This window comes from Centroberyx gerrardi, chromosome 19, assembly GCF_048128805.1.
Source record: "Centroberyx gerrardi isolate f3 chromosome 19, fCenGer3.hap1.cur.20231027, whole genome shotgun sequence".
Lineage (NCBI taxonomy): Eukaryota > Metazoa > Chordata > Actinopteri > Beryciformes > Berycidae > Centroberyx > Centroberyx gerrardi.
The window spans coordinates 12,588,792-12,607,604 of record NC_136015.1 but is presented as its reverse complement, the minus strand read 5'-3'; the positions used below and the strand labels follow the sequence as shown (position 1 = coordinate 12,607,604).

General features: G+C 44.4%; 1 protein-coding gene across 1 annotated transcript; it reads left to right on the top strand.

The window, feature by feature from the left end:
* Positions 1-718: 718 nt before the first annotated feature.
* Positions 719-17,252, top strand: fbxl2 (F-box and leucine-rich repeat protein 2). The gene is made up of 14 exons (XM_071904627.2): positions 719-1,100; positions 4,887-4,948; positions 8,026-8,080; positions 8,876-8,950; positions 11,920-12,014; positions 12,613-12,777; positions 13,219-13,345; positions 14,571-14,645; positions 14,785-14,915; positions 15,540-15,600; positions 15,722-15,766; positions 16,172-16,228; positions 16,351-16,563; positions 17,093-17,252. The coding sequence occupies exons 1-14, from the start codon at positions 1,071-1,073 to the stop codon at positions 17,198-17,200; spliced, it is 1,299 nt and encodes a 432-aa protein (XP_071760728.1). The 5' UTR covers positions 719-1,070; the 3' UTR covers positions 17,201-17,252.
* The last annotated feature ends 1,561 nt before the right edge of the window (positions 17,253-18,813 follow it).

The window sequence follows — 18,813 nt, the reverse complement described above, 5'->3', positions numbered from 1 at the left end:
GTGCAGGCAGGGTGAAGCAGAGATTAGGCTGGTTGTATAAGCGCGCCCTCTAGCAGCGGATTTAGAGAACGCCTGTGTGAATATTTCATTGGGGATGCATTACTCAAACTCTACTCTGTCTTCATACCTTTATTCAAAACCCGCAATAATAACATTGTTTTCAGACTCGCTCTCTTCTCTCGTGTCAAGTACAGTCCTATACGTCCTTTAGCTGCCTTGGTAGTGGATAAGTAATGCAGGCAAGACCCAGAAGCCAATCCCCTCGACATTTGCTTTGGGTGTGTGTCAGTCCGCTGCAGACCGAATGGAGCAGAGTTACACATTGCTAGTGGAGAGAACATCTTGGATGTGGATCCAGCGTTCATAGATTCAAGTGTTTCCTTCCCATAATTGGACCGCGGGTTCGTGTCAGGTCACGATTTGATGCCGTTATACCCGTGAATACTTCGGTAAAGACACTCTGAAAGGCTTTGTTGGTCATTTTCAAAATCTCTGCAAGACCCCACAATCAAAACAAATCGACCACGCGTGCTTTTCCCGCAGCAATGACGTCACGTAAGCCCTCCCCTTCCTCGCAAGTAAAAGGAAAACACGGCGGAAAACAATAATGTCAGTCGCCACATGGACATTTGGTGATTAATATATGCTACGATAAACGAAAGCGGGAGTTATTTTCGCGTTTACCATGTCTTTTTAGCCGAGTTGGGGGATTTGGGTCCAGTTGACTTGCGCTGGAGCGATGAAGGGAGAGGCGGAAGTGAAGTCACTTGACAGACCGTCCATGTTATTATTGTTATTTTGGTAGCTCTGTGATGAGACGGGCTGGAGAGCCGTTGGTCTCCGAGACAACGACCGTTACCCCAGGCCGCCCCGGACCGACACTACCCTCGCCGCTGACCCGGAGACAGGAGCCTCGCCGACGGCTGGGGGGGTGAGAGGACCCAGCTCCAGCTCGGCTCCTACTCCGACCGACCGAAAACGGCGACAAAAACAATACGGCATTCGTCAAACAGCTCTCTCTCGCCCTAGACTGGTGTCTGTGCGGTTAACAGCGACGTGCCGCCGCAGACATGAACGGCATCACCAAGGGCCGGTTCGAGGTATGATAGAGGGAGTTGACCACCAACGGTTCAACTGTTTGTTTCTAGTAGACGTGGGAGTCGTGGGCTCGTATATATAAGCTATATATATGTGTGTGTGTGTATGCGTGTGTGAAAATGTGTCTGTGTATGTGTGTGTGTGTGTATGTGTGTTCGACCGTGCACTGGTCTAATTTTACATGCGGGAGGGAGCCGAGGCTTTTTGTTGGTCAAGGGTAATCCGAAATCCTGTTATTGTCCAGCCGCACCAGCTGACAGCGACAACATGGAGCTCAGGACTGCGGGACAAGAGGGCTGTGGCTGGGGATAGTCTGTTAGGGCCGGGGCTGGTACTGTAGCCTGAGGTGACTGGCTTTCAGGAGGGGACTGGGCTGCAGACGTGACAAGTAATAGTGTAAATACAGGCGGTGTAGCAGCATTTAATTAGTCAACCTTTGGATTTGGCCAATAACATTGTGTAACAGTGTTTCACAGGCGGTTTGGGTGCCTTTCTTTCTCTAGCAGTCACTGTCATGTGCTACAGATGCTCCTTTTGAGTCCCATGTTCCCATGTTATGTCTGTTACTTAAGTGCTATCATTTATATTTTTTCTCCCATAACCTTTCCCTCTTGCTGTGACACAATATGGATATTGATGCAGAGGATTGGTACACACACACCCATACATGTTAGCTCCAAAGTGCATACAATTTTAGAGAATGCTTTGAAGTGGAACTTAGATCATGACCCGCAATTCATGCATAATACCTGTGGTATGATAATTTTCATGCTTGGCTGTGTTGACATTTTCTTAGTATGCTAACCAAACCTCAGTTGTACCAGTTGTACCTCCTGTACAACTGGTTGTAGGCTCCCCAAGCTGTGTGTGTTATTTATCTGAAATATAGTAAACACATTGTTGAGATTCTTCAGGGTTTGACTTGATGGCACTTGACTTACTCTGTCAGGTGTTCAGCCACTGGATGCTTGTCAGCAGTGTGAACAGTGAGTGAGAACAGAAGGTGGTAGTGGTGCTGATGTGTGTTGCCATATCAGTGGATTTCCCAACAGAGCTCCATAAGCCTCTTAGAAACAGGATGGAAACCAGCGTATGGTGGGAAACAACCTGGAGTATGTGTGTCAGAGGGAGAAAGAGAGAGAATGGAGAGAGTGAGTGGAGTGAGCGAGAGAGGAGGAGGTGGTAGAGTAGACTGTACTCGAGAAGATGGACAAATAGCCTGAGATGATGCTTTAGTATGAACACATTACACAAGCTTCTTGTAGATGCTGTATTGCAGGCCAGCACATAGATTCATAAAACAGAAAATATGATTGTTAATGTTACATGGTGCATATCTAATTATTTCATAGTTGCGTTAATGTGGAAAAACAACCAGACATGAGTCATGCAGGTCCAAAAAACAGATTTTCTTTTCATTCAAGGCCTCAGTAGGCCTTCTAGGAATAGGAGTATGATTGCAGAGAGGAACTCCCTGCTCGGGAATGCTGCCCTGCTGGCACAGGGACCCAGGGCATCAGGACGCTGAGGTGACAACCATTAATGAGGAATGCGTACCAGAGATGGCTTTGAACCTTGCTTTCATTATACAGCAGCCATGGCTGAGATATGACACGCCAAATATTGCGGTCATGCCACAACTTCTTCCATGGGGTTAGGGTTATACAACATTGAGGTAGGGTGCAAGAGAATAGGCTGTATGCACAATGCTAATGTCTTTGTGTTGCTCAGCTGTTCCACTTCCACTCCACTGAAATGTAGCTGAAATCGTGTCAGTGTTATTAGTTAACTCACCAACACTATCAAATAACACCTACACTTTTGAGGGATGTAAGTAGTCTCTCTAGTACCAGACTATTCAAACAGGGAAGGTTTTGTCTGGTACAGTTGGCAAACTGAAGCCACAACAAGAAAAGGCTTTACACTACATTTGATAGTGTTACTGGGCTGGAAGGAGACCAGTACAAAGTGGTTGCCATCATGCATAGAGATCACCGGGCTCGATCCCAACCTATCTAGATTGGATGGTGCCAAATTGTGTGTAAGCACGTGTATGTAGAAGGAGAGGTCAAAGGTGAGTGATGTGTTGCAGAGGTGGTTTGGAATGAAGTCCTAAGTTTGGAACACCATCTCTAGTCAATCTAGTCAATCTAGTCCCTGGAGAGGCCAAGTCCCCTTCCTAACATTCAATCAGCTGAACCACATATAGCAGGATTAGGGTCAGTTTACTTCCCCATCGCTCAATTCAGATTGCAAATTGAAACTGAAAGTCATTTGATAACGATAAAGACTTTATTCTCAAACATTTCTACATAGATTTGATATACGAAAGGGAATTGACCCCAACCCTCACGGGTAGATTATGAAAATGTGTTATTCAAAGTTATTATCAGGGTTATCTTCAGCGGGGGCTGACGATGGAAAAGGTTTTAGTAATGAAACTATTCAGGGCCAAATAGTGGACAGAGTTAATCAGTAGGTCTAGACCTGTGTTTCAAACCATTTCACCTGCTGTGGTGTTACCTGAGCATCGATGTTAAAATTCAAACCAGCTTTGGTTAATGTTTTGCCGGGCCACCTCCCTACTGCCCCTCTCTTCTCTCTTCTTGACCCCACTTCCTCTCTTATGGCGTTCAGTTCCTCCCTCCCTCCCTCTTCACCTCTCTCCCTTCTCACTCTTTTCTCTCCTGTATATGTCCTCCCTCTATTCCCTGACAGTAATACCCCTTTTTCTCCCATCCCTTTGTTTTCCTCTGTCTGTTACTTCTCCCTACTCCCTCCCTACTTCTCCCTACTCCCTACCACTCCCCCTCCCTCTTTCTCCCCTCTTCTCTCTGTCTCTTTATTGCTCTGTTTTCAGGAGGTTGTGTGTGTCATGGAGCTAGCTGCAGCTCAGACATTCCAAAATCAACCTTTGGTCTCTCTATGCTTTTCCTCACTCCCCGATTTCTGTTACATTTGTGTGTGTGCGCGCGTGTGTGTGTTTGCGTGTGAAACAGCAGGGAGTCCCCTCATTAGATAGAGTTTCTGAGCCTTTGAGGATACAAGTGTATCACTGGCAAGATGTGTGTCTCGCAGAGGCACAGCGAATGTGGGTGTATGCCGTAATTTAAATTCATGGATGAATACAGCCCACCTGATCTAGAATGTTCTGCCTCTGTTCTTCACACAGAGAGGCCTGACTTGAATTACCTGCTAGAGTGTGTATGTGTGTGTGTGTGTGTGTGTTTGTGTGTGTGTACATGCGTGTGTGTTTCCCACTCAGCAGATGGCCAGACATCCAACGAGTAGACTAATTGAGATAAGTATGCCAGCAAGCTGACCAGGCTAACAGAATTATAAGCTTGTAAGGAGGGGAAATGGGAAAGCCAAATGTAACTGTGGCTTGTTTATTAGAATAGCTTGAGTAAGTAATAGCTTACTTCTCACTAGCTTATGGAGTAGTACTAGGGTCAACTCACTTTCACTTCAATCGATTCATTCAAGTGTATTTTCAGTCAAATCCAAAAATGAGTGCCGTTTCATTAACCAATAAATGGCAATCTCACTTTTACATTTGAGTTGAAACTAAATCGTCCCCAAGCCTGGTGTAGCCCTGTATTTGCCTGGTGTAAGTATGATGGTAGTGCTGGTAATGACAATGATAATGATGCTCTGTGTTCTTGTATGTTTGGATGCCTGTTACCATGGTGACAGCTTATGTCTTGTTTCCGTCTCATTTCTCTTGACCACCACACACACGCACATAATCATACGCCAATGTTATTGTTTTTCTTGTGTCTCGGCAGGTGTTCTCGAACAGCGATGAAGCCCCCATTAACAAGAAGCTCCCCAAAGAGCTTCTGCTTAGGTAAGATTAATAGCATGGAACCTCCCCCCTCCACACACACACACACACACACATTGGATGTACATAAACACACACAACACAAAATACCACACCACACCCTGGGGCAGGGGGTTTAGGTCAGGGTTACTCATTAGCGGAGGTAGCCTTGAATGGTTATGTGTGTGTGTGTGTGTGTAGGTGTGTGTGTGTAGTTGTAGGTGTATGTTCGTCTCGTCACTAGTCTGAAATGAGATTCTGATAACTGTGTGACCTACAGACCAATATTTCGTCCCGCAGCAGCTGTGCTTGTCCCACAAATCTGGCCATACACACACACATGCCCATCTTTGAGACGTGCGGATTTATATGTTGTGTGTGTGTTGTGTGTGTGTGTGTTTGCATGTGGTCTTGAAAGGGATGCACCTGCCTGTACTTCTGTGGACACCTAATGCCACTGTTGTTTTCTGCACTTGAGCACTGTGTGTGTGTGTGTGTGTGTGTGTATGTGTGTGTGTGTGTGTGTGTGTGTCTGCACGTGTGGGTTTGTGTGTACGTGTGTGATGATACACTCATGGCCCTATGCAAACTGTATGCCTGTGTGTGTGTGTGCTATAAATAGCCTGTCTTAGCTGGTGGGGAATTCCGCAGTGCTGTGCTCTCCTGCTGCTCCAGCTGTGCTCTACAGAGACTACCAGTACACCCATTATCACCAGCACACTTTCACTGGTGGACAGAAAGACACACACACACACATACACGCACACACTTGGAAACTACAACACATGACCTAGTGTCACATGTATCATGTTGAGACACTTACACAACACCATCCATGATGAAGGCTCACTGTGATTTCCTACACAAGCCAGATAATGTGCTGGCACTAAATGGTGGTTTCACACCGCTGAATGTGGGCTGACCTGAAGTAGTCTTTTTATATTTTTCATTTATTATGTCCCACCGCCATGGTACGTAGACTGTCTGCCTGTCTGTCTCGTGAACGCAATATGTCAAGAACAATATGTATGATAGAAACTTGACACTTACACCACCAGGTTCCCTTCATAGAGTAGATGATCTGATTAGATTTTGGAGCACCTTGCTGCATTAATTTACATATTAAACAAAAACTGATTTTCTTGAAACTACTATAACTCCTTCATGGTTTAAGATACAGAGTTCATATTAATACCACCCACGTGTTATGTGAAGACAGTATGTCGACATATGTGCTAATTAATGTATGAATTGGCTTAATTAATGACCTCATTAGCATGGTTGTGTTTAATACATCATGGTGATTGTAGTGAGACATGAGGCAGCTCAAGCGCCTCTTGTTTTTGCACTGGTCTGTAGTCCAGTCAGTGCAATGTAAACAGGTGTTATCTAGGCCAGTGCAGCATGGATATAAACTGTGAAAACTGTGTCATGATATAGAGTCTTGTCTGACAGACAAGCCTCGGAGAGGTTTCAGAGTTGTTCAGGGTCCCCTTACCGAGAAGCGCTGACTCAGCACCCTCCCCACCACCCAAACTCATGTCTGACTACAGTTACTATAGCAACCAGTGCCAGACCCATGGTGAAGGCTTGACTCTGTCTTATCTAGCCATGCTTGAAGGGCCAGGTGTACATTCTGTCAACAAATGGGATTATACGCCATTAAAATTCCATTATGTACCATGTCAGAAAAACAAAAGTAGGCCTACACAGACAGGATTTGAGGGAACAATCAAAGGCTATCAACTTATTCTTTATTCTGTCCAGAACCAGCATTAAGGCTTGCTTCAGTGAGCGAAGTGAAAAAAAACCCAACTTACGTCTGAATTTGGCCCTCATCCCCCTTCTCTCTCCCATCTTTCCTGTCTCTCTCTCTACTGTTATGAAAAAGCCCTTGTCTTAGCTTAGTGATAGAGCTACAGCCTATCTGAAAGACTTTCTTCATCAGAGCCTGAGTCATCTAAAGAGTGAGGGCTGTTCTCAACCATTATGCTTGTAGTTTTGAGTGCACTCTATCAAATGTCAAATGGGCTAACAGGACTCATCAAAATCAACTTGACTGATTGGGTCCCTGTGTGTATGTCAGACAGAAGGGTTCTGTGGTTGGTTGAAGGCCTCTCTCACACATAATGGAGCACAGAGTGTGTTTGATTAAAGCAGACAGTCAATCAATGACCAGCGTCACAGTCATTAACCAGTTATCAGAGAGGAGATCGATGAGCGCCCACCTGATTGGTCAGCTTCTCTGGTGGCCTCCAATCAATGTAAGAACTGTGCGTGCTCACGTGTGTGTATATGTGTGTGTGTGTGTGTGTGTGTGTGTACATGTGTACATGGGTGTCTTTGCATTGCTTTGTCGATTGTATGCATGTGCTCCCTGACACAGGACTCTGGTATAGATTGAACATGTCCCAACATGCCCCGGCCTAACGCATAAACACACACACAGCCTTTGTCTGAGTCTATATGAAGGGAACAATGGCCAGCTCCTGTTTCCTAGGGTTAAAAGGACATTCCAGTTCAGAACCCCAGCTGCACTGGAAGCTTTGGCACCATGACAATTCTCTGTACAACATTTTCTATAGAATGCCCCTTTAATGAGCAGTGAATGGCCATTTTATCGTAGGGGCCTGATAAGAGGTATGCCTGTTTGTTTTCGTATATGTGTGTTCATGTGTGTTCTCCTGTATATGTTTGTGTGTGTGTATGTGTATGTTTGTCTGTCCCGGTCTGTCTGTGGCCTTGCCTGTCTGAGTGCCAGAGATTACTCATTGGCAGATTAATGGATTGAGCTGACCCAGTAGCCTGCTGCATGCAGCCCTTTGTGGCTGACTGGCCCACGGCTCAAACACTTCTCTCTGTCTGTGGGGCTCTCCTGCAATCAACCCAATATAGACAATTCTGTTTTCTATATGCAAAACCCATAGAGACACACAAGCAGATGCATCATTGCTACATCACACAAAGGACACATAAAATAATTCAAGTAGTATGGGATAAAGTTGAATAGGCTGCTATGCATATTCATGTTGGATCTCTTTTTCTGGGAGTGATCAGTGAACTGAGACAAACTCATGATCTCTCTCTCTGTCTCTTTCTAGAATATTCTCTTATCTAGACGTGGTTACACTGTGTAGGTGTGCCCAAGTATCCAAGGTAAGCACCACCTGCTTTACACCACCACTAGTGCAATCTCTGTTTTAGACGAACACTGGGTTGATGTAAATCTAAACTCTAAGGCATGGTGGAAACCAATTCACCATTTTGAAATCTGTGTAAATGTGTATAATATAGCGCCATCCACTGGTTGAATATATGTAAGTGGACCACTGCTCTGCCAGAGTGCACTGCAGCTGTTAGCCATTTATGAATGAGCTATCTGTGAATAATAACAAGGGCTTGGCAAGTGGCCTCTGAATGCAGAACTGTAGCGGCTGCTGCTCTTACAAGAGCTCCAATGTATTCCTATAGGGAAAAGGTCACTTTTCCTTTGCTACCTGTGACTTCCTGAGACAAAGCACCGCAGTTACACATATTGTCACAAAGTAGAGCTTTTCTTTTTTTCCTATGATTTATGCATGCCTAGAAAATTCTAGACTGTTTTTAATTTTAGGCTAGATTGTTTCTTGTCTGTTGAGCTTCACGAAGGTACTGTGTGTACTTCCCAAATCATTATTGTGGCTGCTCAAGAAGTGACAACAGCAGCTACTGCAGCAGATCTGTGAACAAAGAAAAACAAGAAGTGGGCATATTTTATGTGTACTGCGCCACTGAGCAAAACCCATAGAGAGTCATACAGTGGAGGGTGGTCCAATGTGTCCTTTTAATTTCTACCACATATGATAATGCTGTCACCACCCACCTTTCCCCACTTCTGTCTGACCCACTTGTCTGTCTCTTTCCACAACCTGTCTCTCCCACTCTCTGTCTCTCTCTCTCTCTCTCTCTCAGGCGTGGAATGTTCTGGCCCTAGATGGCAGTAACTGGCAGAAGATCGACTTGTTCAACTTTCAGACAGACATAGAGGTGAGGGGTGTGTGTGTGTGTGTGTGTGAGAGAGAGAGAGAGAGAGAGAGAGAGAATGTATTTGTGTGTGCGCTAGCATGCACGTGAATGTGTGTGTTCGTTGAGTAGCATTATCAAGCCCATTGCCCAGGGCTTAGTGCTGGGTCAGTAGGCTTTGGTACTGACTGTCTGTGACGTCACAGCTGATCCTCTGTCCTCTGAGTAGCCCAGGTCATATTAGGCTCTGGCTCTCTCTCTCTTTCTCTCTCTCTCTCTCTCTCTCTCTCTCTCTCTCTCTCTCTCTCTCTCTCTCTCTCCCTCTCTCTCCCTCTCTCTCAATTCAGCTTTATTGGCATGACAAAATTAACATTTGTGTTGCCAAAGCATGACAAGGTGTACATTACTTGTACATTAACAGAAAACAGAGCAAATGTAACACAACAAAGAGTAGAAATCAAACAATACAACTATCACAGCTATACCAAGGAAATAAATCTCTCTCTCTTTCTCGATCCAACTAGGGGGGAGGGCTGTCAGTTCTGTGGGGCGGTAGAGACAGTGGAGCTCTTGTTTCTGACCTGTGATAGGCTGGGGGGTTTGTTGAGGACACTGCAGGGCTGGTGCACGAGGCTGGGTAAAGACTTTTCCAGGGAGTTGTACATAGGTAGGCCCAGATACAAGTTTGCAGAGAGGATGAAGGTATGCCTGCTTAACTTCATTTTTGGGCAGGCTAAATTAGCCACTTGGAAAACTAGGAAAAATAAGAGGCTGGGGACAGGGTCAGTTGAGGCAGGGAACATAATCATCAAGGAGACAAAATTGTCCCCCCCAATAAAATTGCACACACATTGAAAATCCATTATTTTCAATGTGGGCGCGCTGTAGACGTGCTGAAAAGCGAGAGCGGCGCGGTCGCGGTGCACACGCGTTGCGAGGCATCTTTTTTTTCAGGCGCGACCATGGCGTCCTGAGATAAAAATATCTCAACTTTTTGGAATGCCGCAAGCGTACTGCATGTCACATAGCATGAAAGCCTGAAATAAGCCTGAATCGCTCACCATTCAAACGAAGGTCCAGGATCTACCGGTGATATTCTCCGTACTCTTGTAGTTTTCATCATTCATTCAGTTTGTTTGTGATACGGGACATTCACTATTGAAACCACATATGTCATCAATCACCAAGCATGCCAATCATATCCCAACCTCATCCCAAACTGGACTCTGCCTTGTGTTTGATACCTCTAGCATTTTGACTTGAATGTAATAAATTATATCTTAAATTAGAATTTTGACTAGTTATAATGTAATGAGAGCTATCTTAAATTAGCATTTTGACTAGTCATAATGTAATAAAAGATATCTTAAATTAGCATTTTGGTTGGTCATAATGTAATTAGAGATATCTTAAATTAGCATTTTGACTAGTCATAATGTAAAAAAAGATATCTTAAATTAGCATTTTGACTAGCTGGAAAAATCCGCTCACTCCATCTCTCTACATGGGATCACTGCTATCATGGTGTTATCCACTGTCTAATTTCATGTGCTAGCCAGGTACACAGCAAAGACAAAGAATAGAATAAAAAAAGCTTTGAAAGGAAAACTTTAAAAACACAAGAACTGGTCCCATGTCATTGTAATGGGCATGGTCAACATTCACAGACCTGAAAGACTTGTGACTTGACTTGAGACTTGTCTCAAGTGACTTGAGGCTTGACTTGGACTTGCACCAAAAGACTTAAAAACAGCTCTGCTGTACCATAAACACCTGTAGCCACACACTAATGGTGACTGCTGTTTGAATAGATGCATCACTTCAATAACATTTAACACATACACACACACACACACACACACACACACACACACTACAATGTTATGGTACCTGTGGGGTGGGGTGGGAATAATAAACTCTGTTGAATAATTTGAATTTTATCAGTCTCAAGTCCTCATTAATTATCTTCTGGATTATAGTGTAATGTGCTTTTACATTAGCTTGCTCTCATGTGACTTGGTAGATGTGAAAATGTAAGTTAATGGAGCATTACAGATCCACAATACAATGCTAGTGGTCTTTAAACAAGAGAATGTAATGTGTGCAGTCATGCACGTTTCATGTAGGATAGTTGGTTGTGTTGATCTTTACTCCATTGTTAACATAATGTAGTTACCCTTTTTCCAAGTTGACACATTACACTGTAAAAGAAAAAATATATAACTAATAGAGAAAAGGATGGTATTAAAAAACTGTTTTAATTGTGTTCAAAACTTAGGCCTACATATATCAATAGTTTGTCACTTAGCATTTTCCTTTTTGGTGAAGGTGATTTAGTCTGTCTTTTACTGTATTCAAGAAAGCTCAACAGTGATGCCAAAGTCTGTAGAATTGCAGGAAATGCATTTAATATTAGTAACTTTTTCTGGGAGAGGGCCCACAGACCCCCGACCTTCAGTTGGTTCCCCCCCAATGTTTTAGACACAATTGCGCCACGGATGCTGCGGCTGGTAGTGGAAAGGCTTTAGGTGGTGTTTCTGTACTATAAGCTGGTGCAAAATGTAGCTCAGTTTGTCTGTGTGTGGGGGATCAGCGGGGTGCTGTGTGAGGTGGATGAGGAGGGGAGCCTCAAACTTAATTTTTAAACATAGATGTAGTTTCCTTTACGAGTGTGGTGTAGTGATTTTATTCTCCATGTCTGTTCATAATATAACTGATTAATGTACTTAATATACTCTCCCCCTCTCTCTCTCTCTCTATCTCTGTCTCTCTCTGTCTGTCTGTCTCTCTCTCTCTCTCTCTCTCTCTCTATCTATCTCTGTCTCTCTCTATCTCTGTCTGTCTGTCTCTCTCTCTCTCTCTCTCTCTTTCTATCTATTGATCTCTCTCTCTCTATCTCTGTCTCTTTCTCTCTGTCTTTCTGTCTCTCTCTGTCTCTCTCTCTCTCTCTCTCTCTCTCTCTCTCTCTCTCTCTCTGTCCCTCTGTCTCTCAGGGGCGGGTGGTGGAGAACATCTCCAAGCGTTGTGGAGGCTTCCTGAGGCAGCTGAGCCTGAGGGGCTGTCTGAGTGTAGGAGACGCATCCATGAAGTGAGGCCCTATTTGTCTCTCTGGCGCACACTGATGTAACAAGTGTGGTTCTGCTTTAACTTTTCTCAGAAGTCACTCTGTTGTCAGTTTGGTTACTCCATGTTTTTCTCCTCAGTGATTCAGTGTTTAAAGTCAACTTCAGCTGCATATGCTACTTGACCCCACAGGGACTTTATGCTAGAAGCTCTTTTTTGTTTCAATTTGATTTCATTTAGTCTCACTTTAGTGTGTACAAAAAAAGAAAAGAACAAAGGCAATGCTGCTCTCACATGAAACCATTGTTGTACCTCCAGATCTGTTGATTTACATGCTTTCACTTCAAGGTTTACATCGCCCTTTATAAGCCACTGATTAAAAAAAAAATGCAATCTGACAGTAAGGTTTTTTTGGAGAGTGAGGTTTTCATATAACAGCAACATTTAAAAATGAAATTTGCAATAGCTGTGCGAGAAACTCCCGAGGGCTTGTAGATGACTCTGTAACGATTCTGTTAATTGGCTCCTGAGCAACTCCCAGCATCTGACTTCTTATTTATTCGATGAAGCGACACTGGAGTGACTCCCTCTCTCCCTCCCTCCTATTCGACTCTGTTTGCCAGGACGTTTGCTCAGAACTGCAGAAACATTGAGGTGTTGAATCTGAATGGCTGCACCAAGATCACAGACAGCACCTGCCTCAGCCTCAGCAAATTCTGCTCCAAACTCAAACACCTGGATCTCACCTCCTGTGTGTCCGTCAGCAACCACTCCCTCAAGGCCCTCAGGTAACACACGCACACTTGCCTTGGCCGTTGCCCCTAGCAACTAGCCCTGGGTCGTGAGCCCTAACCCATAACCCATAACCAGAGCCCTAAAATGGCCCTTTTCACTGTCCAAACTGTTGTCACTTCTCCATAAAGCCCCTCCTCAGAACTACTGCATATGCATAAGATCACATACACACTCTCTCTCTCTCTCACACACACACACATGCAAACACACACACACACACACACACACACACACATTCCATTCTAAACTCTATTCTACAGTGAACTTTGAGAAGATGGTCCATTTACTCAAGTGGAATATAAGACAAGATATTTCTATTTGGTCCGCACATCCTTTCTTCATTGTCTGTATGTGTAATGTGTGTGTGTGTGTGTGTGTGTGTGTGCGTGTCTGTGTGTGTATTTGTGTGTGCGACTGTGCGCATGTGTGATCAGTGATGGCTGCCGAATGCTGGAGATGTTGAACCTGTCATGGTGTGACCAGATCACGCGTGACGGCATTGAGGCTCTGGCTAGAGGCTGCACTGGTTTACGAGCACTGTTCCTCAGAGGCTGCACACAGGTACAGTAATGGAAATATGCATGTGCACACACACACACACACACACACACACACACACACACACACACACCAGGCCATTTTTTGCCTCCTTGATCTGAATTTTAGGGGCATAACAGGCCTAACAGAAGAGGATGGTGCTGCTTTCCTCTCTCTGTCCCCAACCAGTCCATCTTCCACCCCTTGATTGTTGTTTTTTACCACATTGGTTGTTTTATTTTTTGTTGATGTAGTGATTTGTCAGTCCCACCAGGATTTCACAGAGTTTTTTTGTGATTATTGCGGCCAAAAATGCTTGATTTTGCAGCGGCTTTTCTAAAAAATTGCGATACAATTTGTGGGGGTTTATGTGCTCTTTTTGCGGTAAAATTGTGGGAATTGGGAAAAATTGCAAGCAAAGGAAAAAAAATGTTTTCTCTCTCTCTCTCTCTCTCTCTCTCTCTCTCTCTCTCTCTCTCACACACACACACTCTCACACACATACACACACACACACACACAGCCTCCCCCTATTCTCTCCCACTCTCCGTTTAAGCTATTAACTCTTCCAAGAGCTTGAATTTTGCACTCACCTCGATTCTTGCAGCACTCGTTTTGTTTTGCACGGTCTATGGCAGTAATTTTTGTTGGCAGGTGAGTTTTGTTCATCTTCCACCTGAATGCGCGCTGCGATGACGTAAGTTGCCACGACATGAAATGCGACAATTGGTCCAAATCACAAGCAGTCTGTTGATTTGGCCATTTCATGCGGAAAAGTTGCGGCAATTTTGCAAAACTGCAAGCTCTCGCAAATATTGCTGAGAATTTCTTGAATTTGCGTTAATTATTGCGATTGCAAAATAGCAATTTCCTGGAGGGACTGATTTGTGTGGCGCTGGCATTTTCTCCTACTTCTTACTGTGAGGTGCCAACATTTCCACTGCTTCAGGCTGCATGCTCAGTTGTTTTCTGACCAAAACCTGCTCCTTCTTTTTTGCCCAGAAAGCAATGGAAAGAATCCCACGAATCACCTACCGTGGCCCATGGGGCACAGTAGTCAGATATATGCCTGAATTTGACAACTCATCGAAAAAAATGTGAACAGGATGAATTGCAAAAACTCTCTCAATTATTGGGGGGCATTTTTTGCCCCCTTATTTATAATTTTGCAGGCATTTTATGAACTTTCAAGAATACTTTTGCCCCAAGCCACTGTTAATTTCTGTTCTAATTTTTTTTTTTTATTCAGTTGGACGATGGAGCGTTGAAACACCTGCAGAAACACTGCCCAGAACTCACCACCATCAATATGCAGTCTTGCACGGTAAGTAAATAATTTGTTGTGGGGAGGAAGGGAGGGAGAGATTGATAGAGTGAGTAAAGTACAGAGTGAGTAATGCATGAAAGATGTGTCTATATGCCTATATGTTTTAGTAATCTGTAATGTGTGTGTGTGTGTTTAGCAAATAACAGATGATGGCCTGGTCAGCCTGTGTCGGGGTTGCCACAAGCTGCAGATCCTCTGTGTGTCTGGCTGCAGTAACATCACTGATGCCTCCCTCACTGCACTGGGACTCAACTGTCCCCGACTCAAGTGAGATCACACATCTACACACACACAAACACACACCTGTCCCACTATCATCCACATTGACATCAACAGCTTGCCTCAACATTTACCCATATTCTCCCCAGGCGCTCTGACTACTATCATTTTCAAAAATGGACTAGAATCAAGCAAGTACAGATTCTGTACAGTCCCATGCGCATTCATGGTTCTGCAAGTACTTAAAAATGCCAAAATCCAATGTCAGACATTGTTATGAATTGTGAACAAAAAGTCCTACATTTTGGTATATAAGATGTATGTATTTCAAATAGTATACATCCAAAAAAATGGAAAAAATAGTCAGTATTGAATTTGTTCGGCACAATTGTAAAATACCCTGCAAACCTAAGGCGTGAATAGCTTCTATTTATAGTCTGATGTTTGGCTCCGTCTGGACTCTGTGACCCCCAAATGCACCCCGCTGAGTCCTGCAGTGCTCTTCAGTAACCCTCCCCATATCCTATTACAGGCTGATGATCCTTGATTAACTGTTGTTAAGTACACTTACCCACAATCACCCTGCAATGTTTATATCTGCACACCCCTACACTGTCCCATATCCCCATGTGCCCTTCACAAGTGTGTGTGTGTGTGTGTGTGTATTCTCAGAATCCTAGAGGCTGCACGATGCTCCCATGTGACGGATGCTGGGTTCACTGTGCTGGCCAGGGTGAGTGTCATTTCTCTCTTATTCTTTCTTCTCTCATTTTCTCTTCTTTGAACCTTTTTGTTTGGTTTAATTGAGTGCTTTGTTTTCATATAGTCTAACTATATGTTTTTTTTCTTCACAGAATTGCCATGAGCTTGAAAAAATGGACTTAGAAGAATGTATTTTGGTAAGAGGACTCTGTGGTTTCCTTATTTACTGGCAATATCATGCTCGACAACTTTGTTTTATCTGCTGGATTCTATCTGGTGGATGTGGATGGTTTCCTTGACTTTGATCCATTGCCTGGGTTTAAATTAGAGTATAGGAATATGACTGATGTGAATGTTTACATGACGTTTACATTACATGACTCCCACGAAGAAGAAGAGTGAGCAGTCTTCTCACCTCAGTAATTTAATTTATTTAGACAGAAAGCAAAGAGGGAGACACAGGAGAGAAAGTTCTGGTGGGATTCAAACCTAGACTCAAATATGGAACATGTGGATCCAGAAGCTGTGGACTGATCCACTCCACCGTCTCCAGACTTGTGAAAAGTATATGCTGATCAATCTTGTCCTCCCACTCTCCTCAGGTGACTGATAACACCCTGGTTCAGCTCTCTATCCACTGCCCTCGCCTGCAAGCGCTGGTAAACATTTCTATATGCATTTCTGGTTTTGTGTCTAGTCCCGCCTCTGCCTTTCTGTGTACCTGTGTATTTTTGTCCATGTATCTCTATGTCTTCACCCTCGTCTCCTGTACCCCGGCCAGTCCCTGTCCCACTGCGAGCTGATCACAGACGACGGCATCAGAGCTCTGAGCAGCAGCGCCTGTGGCCAGGAGCGCCTCACGGTGGTGGAGCTGGACAACTGCCCCCTGATCACTGACGTGACTCTGGAGCACCTGAAGAGCTGCCATCGCCTGGAGCGCATCGAGCTCTACGACTGCCAGCAGGTCACCAGGGCCGGCATCAAGCGCATCCGGGTCAGTGGACCTCATGGGGCTATAGGAGCTGTTTTTGGTCGCATAGGGTCTGATCCTTTGAGGGTTTGGAGCTTCAGTGAAATTTTTACCTCTCTTGTCTGCTCAGGTCTACTCTGCTGTACTCTACTCCCAACAAATTATGTAGATTACACTTGAGTTGAGGAAAAATGGAATGGTTGTTTTTTATATAGCACATTTCGTACACAAAGGCAATTCAAAGTGCTTTACATAAGGTATATAAGACATTAGATAAGAAATACAGAATTAGATTAAAAAAAAGAAAAAAGAGATAATAAAGTGTATTAGAAGTGAGAATAGATACAGAATTAAAATGCATAAAAAGAATAAAGGTCAAGTTGCATAGGCAGTGCAGAACAAAAAAGATTTGAGCCTAGTTTTAAAAGTGGTCAAAGTTGGGGCGCTTCTGAGATCTTCTGGAAGTTTGTTCCAGCTACCTGTACGCTCTTCAGTTCAGTGCAGCTCTTCAGTGTAACTCCTTTTTGACTCACACCCCTCTCCCCCCTCACAGGCCCACCTCCCAGAGATCAAGGTCCACGCCTATTTTGCTCCGGTGACGCCCCCTCCTTCGGTGCACGGAGGTGGCCAGCGTCTATGCCGCTGCTGCATCATCCTCTGACAGTGGAGGGCCAGGGGGGGCCACCTCTGTCTACAGGTCCTGCTGCTCTGAAAACGGGGGGATGGGGGTGGGCGTGGGGGGGCTGGACCCAATCACTGCTCCTGATCACTGATCGATACACAGACTGATCGCCACTGATCGCTGATCAGTTGAACCCTCCCCTCTGCTCTCTCCTCTTGCTCGCCCATCAGCATTGCAGCAGTCTGCTGCTCAAAGCCTTGGGGCGTGGGGGGGTGGGGAGAATATGGATGGGTGGATTCTCTCCCTCTGTCTCTCCCTCTCTCTCTCCCTCTCTCTCTCTCTCTCTCTCTCTCTCTCTCTCTCTCTGTCAGGACTAAAAAAGGTTCACCGCCCCGTCCTGCTCCCTACACCCCCCACTCCCCACCTCTGGGCTTAGGAGACTGCATCTGGACAGTTGGAGATGAGAGTGGAGGAAGCGAGGACCTTTCCTTCACTGTAGTTGAGGAGGCAAGCAGAGGGGGGAGGGGGGGGATGGGGGATCCGAACAGTGGAACTACAATGCATCATGTTCAAACTAAAAAAAAAATTGACAACATTGTCATCTTGGACAACAATTCACTCTCTATGGAGTATCATCTCAACCAACCCCATGACACCTCTATGTGACCATCCTGTGATTCATTCTGCTTTGACCAATAGACACGCAGCGCTGAGGAAGAGGAGAGCTGGGTTGTGGGAAATGCAGATCTTCTGGATGTAAACAGTGAAGCTGCTGGGATATCCCTCTTTGGCATGACCCGCTCACCCTTCTAGTGTGGAGGAGGGGAAAAAGAGGAAGTACAGAACGGGACATGTGACATTTTTGTGCATCTGAGAATCTTCTGTTGAGATTTTGATTCTGTTTGTACAGAGAATGTTTTGCAATGGAAAAAAAGAATTACAGTTATGGCAACTCACGCAAGATTGGAGTAGGCCTACAACAAATTAGTTATTTTTATTTTCTCTTTTTTTCAGTGCTTATTGTAATTGTCCATGCTTGTTTATCCAGAGAGGGAGATATGTGTATCTTTCCTTTTTGAAATGGAAAAGAAAAAAACTGTTGTCATTTGACAGAAATGGACTGTATCAGTCAGACCCTCAGCATCTGATGGCATCACGTTGGCTTTGTGTGGACTCAGGGCCTCCTCTGTGCACTGTGTGGTTATGTTGGGTCATGGGCCCTGTTCCAAACCTGTCAGTAGCCCTGTGCACTAGCTCCTACTTGACCACTAAGCACTTGTTTACCTGCTGGTTTAAGTTGCCACCACAGACAAACTCATTTGAGTGGACAGGTGTCCCTCCAACTAGTCTCTCTACTACTCTGAAATAAGATTAGCAACACTGAATAAGTTTTTCTACCCACCATTTCCTATTGGGCTATAGACATCATTGGAATGTGTTATTGCTGCATACATATTTGGATATCTACCAATGGTAACATTTGGTGCAGCTTTGCATCAAAATGAAATTGAATTTTCTTTAATCTGAGACAATAGTTTTGAGCAAGGGCACTACAAATTTTAGGCAATCACAGGAATGTATTTGAAAGTCAAGTTAGTGTAGTTTTCTGTGATTGGCAATTTACTTGACGATATTATGAATTGTCCTGATGC

Excerpts from the sequence above, each read along its gene's own strand:
- fbxl2 (XM_071904627.2), top strand. The coding sequence starts at position 1,071 with ATGAACGGCATCACCAAGGGCCGGTTCGAG. Across the intron at positions 13,346-14,570 it reads TCCTCAGAGGCTGCACACAG|TTGGACGATGGAGCGTTGAA; the intron begins GTACAGTAATGG and ends TTTTTTATTCAG. Across the intron at positions 16,564-17,092 it reads CCGGCATCAAGCGCATCCGG|GCCCACCTCCCAGAGATCAA; the intron begins GTCAGTGGACCT and ends CCCCCCTCACAG.